At 36.7% G+C, this 7,925-nt stretch overlaps 1 protein-coding gene and 1 long non-coding RNA gene across 3 annotated transcripts in view; both read left to right on the plus strand.

Moving 5' to 3' along the window:
* gpp (DOT1 like histone lysine methyltransferase grappa) overlaps nt 1-7,925 on the plus strand; it is a 189,793-nt gene extending 181,868 nt beyond the window's left edge. For both annotated transcript variants that reach the window (XM_075290107.1, XM_075290106.1), the window contains exon 9: nt 6,360-7,925. In XM_075290107.1, coding sequence (XP_075146222.1) covers nt 6,360-7,468 — 1,109 coding nt within the window. In that variant the 3' untranslated portion in view covers nt 7,469-7,925. The remainder of the gene's footprint in view (nt 1-6,359) is intronic.
* LOC142220776 (uncharacterized) lies at nt 1,530-2,052 on the plus strand. The gene is made up of 2 exons (XR_012717915.1): nt 1,530-1,788; nt 1,853-2,052. It is a non-coding gene; the product is annotated as an uncharacterized LOC142220776 (long non-coding RNA).

Raw genomic sequence — 7,925 nt, forward strand, 5'->3', positions numbered from 1 at the left:
TTTTACAAATTTTCTGGCTGTTTTTTTTTTGAAAATCTTACGGTTTGTAAAATGTGGACGAGCGTTAACGTGCTGCAAAATCGCCTTGTCGTGCCTTTCCTAATATTGGCTAATAGTGGCTGCTTATCATATAATGTTCGGCTCAAACACTTTAATTGAATTTGGCACAATGCTTCTGTGAGCGTTTCACTCGGTTCCAGTATCTCATAGTTTACCACACTAAGCAGGTCCCACCAAATTTACGTTACTTTCCATGAATATTCGACTTTACCGTTGATATGGAGGCATGACTGGGGTAACCATATGATTTTTTTCATAGATCCATTACCAGTAACGATGCGACGCAAAAACCATTTCCTTTATTGCCTTTGGAATACATCCCAATATTTCAAGCGAAAATGAACCCCACTTAATTTTTTTTTATTACAAAAATACACCCAAATACTTCTAATGGAAATCAAACCCAATAGTTTAGCACACTCGGCAGGCCCCACCAAATTTACACTACTTTCCATGGATATTCGACTTTACCATTGATATGGAGGCATGACTGGGGTAACCATACGATTTTTTTCGTGATCCATTACCAGTAACGATGCGACGCAAAAACCATTTCCTTTATTGCCTTTGGAATACATCCCAATATTACAAGCGAAAATTAAACCCCCTTTATTTTTTTGTTTTTTTTTTTTGATTACAAAAATACACCCAAATATTTCTAATGGAAATCAACCCCAATTTCCTTTTTTGGGATTTGGTTTCGTTTTCAAGTCGAGCCAATTTTCGTATTCTGGGAATTGTGTTTAGGTTAGGCTTGCCAGCCAGATGGCCGGGATTCGTCTGGATTATCTCGGAATTTCGTCTCCAGGGGGCTAATCACGGCATTCGATATCGAGAACTTTTGATCGAAATCTAAATTTTTCGGATCACGGGAGTCGATATCGAGTTTTTTGGATCGACAATTTTTTCGATTGGTAAATTGCAATCGTAAAACATTTTTCACTTGTTTTTTTACATTGTTTTCGCCATATAGGAATAGTAAATATATTAGTTTTAGTTCGAATTGTTGCTAATTTGTAGTAAATTTACATATAATGAACATATTTTGAATATTTAGGACTAATGCAACTCCAATAAAAGTTAATCAAACATTGGTCATAGTCGAGTTCGGGAGCGAGCATCCTAGCTTGGCAAAGAACCATATATAAAGTGCACATGCTAGATCGATATCCAAGAGATTGTGATCAACCAATTACCGTACCATTCCGTGACAATATAACGCTTCTGGACCACCTTGTAAGAATAGTGAATTATGAAGGCTTCCACTCGCAAAAAATTGTAAGACGGCAGACAAATGTAAAGTGATAGAATTGACGTTGACATGCCACCAAAAATTATTTTCGATTTTAACGCCTCCTTCGTCAGCCGAAATCGTCCATTGAGCCTGCAAAAGGCGACTTTCTAACAGTGCACACCATTTCAAACCCATGTACTCACACCAATAACAATGTGCACTTTTATTCCTTCCCTGCCAGCATTTCAAAGTTCCATTTCATCTTCATCGCTACCACAGACTCGTAAATGTCACTACAACCATCCTACTGTGATGGGGGGCAGCGTATCATAAAGTACAAAATGTACTTCATACATGTATTTTGCCATCACTACTTTTACAAAAGCCATTTTATTTTTTGTGAAACGCCAAGCGTAACCAGCTTGTTATATTTTATTTAAATAAAAACGAAAATAAAGTTCTGAAAACAGATTTTACGCTTAAAATTGTGAAAGGTGTGGTGAACAATTTTTGATTTTCCAAATGGAATAAAGTGATTGTTTTTCAAATATTTTACAGACACGCTGCCTCCATCGGAAAGAAAAAACACTGGCTGATAGACGCTGCAACATTTAACTCGCTACTTGTAACTCTACATCATCATTAATGCAAAAAATTATGTTAAATGTGATGTGATAGTGGTATAAATGTTATATTTTTAAGAATTTGTAAATGATTAATCAAATTAATAAATATCTAAACAAACGTGTTTTACTCGACCACAATGATTCCTTTACCACTATCTTAAAATGTGCTTTTTCTGATTGTTTGGAGGGTCTCTTATTGGCGTCGTTCTAAATTGATCTATAAAGGCACCTAATAATTGCACTCATTCGAAACCTTTTTGTAGTAACTTGGCGTGGTACAACTTCTCAATAGTGACGGCGCTTTTCCGACGAGTTTTTGATATCGTATATGATTGTTTTCGACGTACTGGGGATTCTCAGAAGCGCCCCCAAATTCAAAAAATGTTGGCAGGGTTATATGTCGCCGAATTATTTTATATTCATCTCATCCTCCAATTAGGAAGGAATTCGGAGGAATGTATGGGTCCATAAGATATAATGCAATACAATGTACTTTTTACTTTGAAGCCTCCAAAAACATGTTTTTTTCTACTTTCTATTTTGTGACGCTAACTTAATTTTGTCATTTCATTTTGTTCTGCTTCGTTTTTTGCTGTTGGCAACACTTAAGAAATTGCATCAAATTTCGATCGAATCCCGTGATCCAAACTTTTAATCGTATCGACAATTTTTTCGATACGATTATGAATTCGATATCGAATGCCGTGATTAGCCCCCAGGAAGTGTCCCGAATCTTTCACAAAATTTGCCTAAAATCCCGGATTTTCAATTGCTCAAGGCATATGATTTAATTTTTCCCATTTTTCTTAGAAAAGAAAACGATTTGAAATTAAATCGCTTTCAAAAATATTTATTTGTGTCTTGTATTTTCATATTTTTTAAATGTATGTTTGTCTGTCAGATTTTTTGCCATTTCATTCAATCTCATCACTACCAGAAACAAATCAAATGACTATCTCAGTTTTTCGAATCATCAGCTGTCACTTGAGCAGTAAATATAAAAAATACGCACATATCTAATTTTATTTCAAATTCGCGTTTTTCTGTGAAAAGTATTTTTTACAAATTATCAGTTCACGGTTAGTGTCCAATTCTATTCAAGTCTGTATTCTCTGCCAACAATTAAAAATCGATTTATTTTATCCCTATCCCCTGCCAACATTTTTTGAATTTGACGGCGCTTCTGAGAATCCCCACCACATCGAAAACAGTCGTATACGATATCCAAAACTCCCCGCAAAAGTGCCGTCATTATTGAAAAGTTGTATCACGCCAAGTAAAAAAAGTATCGCATGAGGCAATTATTAGGTGCCTTTTTAGATAAATTTAGAACGACGCCAATAAGAGCCCCTCCAAACTATCAGAAAAAGTGCATTTTAAGATAGTTGTAAAGGAATCATTGTGGTCAAGAAAAACACACGATTGTTTTGATGTTTATTAATTTGATTAAACATTAATAAATTCTTATAAATATAACATTTATACGACTATCACAACACATTTAACATAATTGTTTGCATTAATAAAAAAAATGATGTTGTTACATGTTGCAGCGTCTATCAGCTAGTGGAGGCAGAGTGTCTGGAAAAATATCTGAAAAACTAGCACTTTATTCCATTTGGAAAGTCGAAAATTGTTCACCAATATACCTTTCACAATTCTAAGCGAAATAACTATGTTTTCAGCACTTCATTTTCGTTTTTATTTAATTAAATTATGATAAGCTAGTTGCTAGTTGCTAGTTGTTTCACAAAATATAAAATGGCTCTTGTAAAAAAATAGTGATGGCAAAATACTTTCATTTCGTACTTTTTGATTCGCTTTCCCCATCACAGTTGGCGATTGTTGTAGTGTCACTTACGAGTCCGTGGTAGCGATGAGGATGAAATGGATCTTTGAAATGCTGGCAGAGTCATTACCATAGACACTTTAGTGACACTACAACAATCGCCAACTGACACAACGAAAGAAGCAGCGATGTAAATCTTGTTTTCCATAACCGAAAGTAATTGCCATTAAATATCAGTTTAGGCTTCCGACTTTCAAAGGACAACTTGATATAAAATCATCGCAGCCATCTTGGGAGAAAATTTCAGAGGCTCCAACATATTTAGGAATTTCAAAGCCTACAGGCAATAACGACTACGACATGGCGTTTATGCAAATTTGCCAAAAGAAATACCAAGTGATAAAATATGGGATACTGTTTTTAAAAAATGCTTGTCCCGACAAATCCCGGAATGTACGGCGCAATGTCCCGTATTTCGGCAACCATCATCGGGCAACCCTAGATTAGGTTAGGTTAAAGTGGCATTACGATTTGATTCAGGCTCAGTTACACTATTCAGTCTATTGTGATATGGGAATTGTGTCACATTGTATTTGATATATTTGCTTGATGATATATCCAACATGAGCTAACGTGAACTTAAGCCGATAAGGGTGGACGAATTTTGCTCGTGGTTCAAGTGATAACAGGTTGGCTGATAAGTCCCCGGTCTAACAAAGAAAAACACATTTTGTTGTCAAAATTCATTTTTATTATTCAACATAGTTCCCTTCAAGAGCGATACAACGATTATAACGACCTTCCAATTTTTTGATACCATTTTGGTAGAACTCCTTCGGTTTTGCCTCAAAATAGGCCTCAGTTTCGGCGATCACCTCTTCATTGCAGCCAAATTTTCCCTGCGAGCATCCTTTTGAGGTCTGAGAACAAGAAAAAGTCGCTGGGGGCCAGATCTGGAGAATACGGTGGGTGGGGAAGCAATTCGAAGCCCAATTCATGAATTTTTGCCATCGTTCTCAATGACTTGTGGCACGGTGCGTTGTCTTGGTGGAACAACACTTTTTTCTTCTTCATATGGGGCCATTTTGCCGTGATTTCGACCTTCAAACGCTCCAATAACGCCATATAATAGTCACTGTTGATAATCGATACAAATTATTCCATGCTCATCCCAAAAAACAGAGGCCATTACTTTGCCAGCGGACTTTTGAGTCTTTCCACGCTTCGGAGACGGTTCACCGGTCGCTGTCCACTCAGCCGACTGTTGATTGGACTCAGGAGTGTAGTGATGGAGCCATGTTTCATCCATTGTCACATATCGACGGAAAAACTCGGGTGTATTACGAGTTAACAGCTGCAAACACCGCTCAGAATCATCAACACGTTGTTGTTTTTGGTCAAACGTGAGCTCGCGCGGCACCCATTTTGCACAGAGCTTCCGCATATCCAAATATTGATGAATGATATGACCAACACGTTCCTTTGATATCTTTAAGGCCTCTGTTATCTCGATCAACTTCATTTTACGGTCATTCAAAATCATTTTGTGGATTTTTTTTTTGATGTTTTCGTCGGTAACCACCTCTTTCGGGCGTCCACTGCGTTCACCGTCCTTCGTGCTCATTTCACCACGCTTGAATTTTGCATACCAATCAATTATTGTTGATTTCCCTGGGGCAGAGTCCGGAAACGCATTATCAAGCCAAGTTTTTTCTTCCACCGTATTTTTCCCTTCAGAAAACAGTATTTTATCAAAACACGAAATTCCTTTTTTTCCATTTTTTTCACAACAACAAAAGTTGCTTCACAAAAGACGCTCTATCTCACAAACTAATTGACTTACAGACGTCATATTTTGACACGAATCATTTGAAGATTGGTACTATATAAAAATAATATGCATTTAATACTAGCGACGCCATCTATGTGTCAGACCGGGAACTTATCAGCCAACCTGTTATAAGTGGCAGGTCTGCGGCCGGAGTTTAAGACTTTCTTTCGCGAACATAAATTGACTGACTTATGTAGTCCCATTTTTAAGTGAATACAACATACAACACATAATGTACTGACATAACCATAATATCCGTAATACATATGGCCCTAATTCTGCTTTGTGATCGATTTTCATACATCAGTTACATTTTGTTTGGGGCTCAAATTCATAATGAAGCTTCGCCCCACTTTCGGGACCCTGCTTCATTTGGGTTTTGGGACCAATTTACCTGGGCTCGTTTTCATACCGCCCCAAGGTTCGGCTGTCCTTTTTGCGGGTCAGTGATGGTAAAAATATTGAAAAGTCTCGTTACCCTTGTCACACGCTCTAATTTCATGAATGTTCTTCATACCTATCCGACACCATTATATCCTCCGCTCTATAAGACCCATCATAATTCTTAAGGCTTTGTTGAATATACCCAGACTTGACATTCAAGGACTTATCGCATTGATATTATAAACTGAGCTATCTGAAATTAGGTTGAGTTCTTGTGTAAAATTGTTGAACTTACTAACCCAATATTTTCCTTATAAAAATTTCGCAAAAAAAAAACAACATTAATTAATGAAAACCTTTTTTTTGTCTTTCTCTCTTTCTACCTCTCTTATTTCCATCGCCGCAACGATACATTTTGATACACACTTTGGATAGATGATGTTATCGCAGCAGATGATGAGTCCCATTGGCAACATCGAGTCAGTTCGGGGTTTGATCGTTTAGTGGCTTTTGCATCTACTGAATTGGATAAAACAAGACGATCGATTGATAATGATACCGTACCATCTTCGATAAGCTGCAATACATCACCCGACTCGGGTATAACACATAGTAGCAGTAATTCGGAGGCAGCTAGGACATTTCTCTCCACCTCATCGACATCGTCGCAGCTTGATTTGCCCATAAGCAGCGGTAGCAGTACAACAAGTGGCAATGGCAGCTTTTTGGGTGGTGGTAGTGGTCTTCATCACAATCATATGGCTCAACATCTTCATTCACACGCAGATCATTTGAGTGATAGCAGCATAAAGTCGACACATTCGGATTTAACTTCATTGCCCATTGCATTGAAGAATTGCACATCTCCACATGATCCAAATGCTATTGAAAGTCCTCCACTTTCGGATATGGGTTTGCCACGCACTCCCAGTCCGAGTGTAAATGTGAATACCCCACCGCCAGGTGGCCTACTGGTTGGTGGTAATTCATCGGAGCAAAGCAATAATTTAAAAATACCCCTCAAATATCAACGTAAATCGAAATCGTCATTGGAGAAACACTACAAGAAGAAATTTTGTGAGCGTAATTGGGAATATGATTGCGATGAAATCTTAGCATATTCCAATTCATCGTCGACCACAGCAGCTGATGCTGCTGGCTCTACACACAATGGCCCATTGCTTGATAACTCTGGTTCGGATCAATTGGAAGGGGTAGGCAGTAATAGTGTGGGCGCCACTGGTGGTGTTCTCTCAATGCACGGCCAGAAAGATTTAGATTGTTTGGGTTCCAATGCTTTGGGATCTTTGGATCAACATCCGCAGCATCATAAATCTTCAAAATTTCGTCCCAAAGGCAAAGATTGGGATTGGTCAATGGATAGTAACAGCAATAACACCTGTGGGGTTGGTCAAAAAATGAAAAACTCTGACTTGATGGCATCAAATACCGTCGTACCACCACTATCATCATCATCGTCATCGGCATCCGGGTTGCCTTCATCTACAAATGCAATACTTTCGCAAAAGGCCTCGATAATTTAAATTTAGTAAAAGGCCATGCAAAGAATGACCAATAGAATTGTTTTATAAATATATCTATGTAGTATATGAAATATTTTGTTTCCATTATTTTTGTTTGTTTTCGTCCAATTTCTCCATGTTTTTCCTTTAATAAAACATTTTTGTTTGTAATGTGAATTTTTTCTTTGTGTTATTTCTAAAGTTCTGTTAACTTAATTTACTTAGATTTTCTTTCACTTGTATATTAATGAATATACTAAATATATATATTTTTTTAATTCATATATAATTAGTTAACATTGTATTAAATTTAAATGAAATTGTTAAATGTAATTGTTTTATATTGTATTTTGTATGTTTCTAAAGTGTTTTATTTAATTTTTCAATTTCTATATTGTCATTTATTGTTTTAATTTTTATTGAGAAAAATATTTAGTAATAAATTAGTAACTTTTTTTTGTATATAATATAATCAAAA

The sequence above is a fragment of the Haematobia irritans genome, chromosome 1, assembly GCF_050003625.1.
Source record: "Haematobia irritans isolate KBUSLIRL chromosome 1, ASM5000362v1, whole genome shotgun sequence".
Taxonomy (NCBI): Eukaryota; Metazoa; Arthropoda; class Insecta; order Diptera; family Muscidae; genus Haematobia; species Haematobia irritans.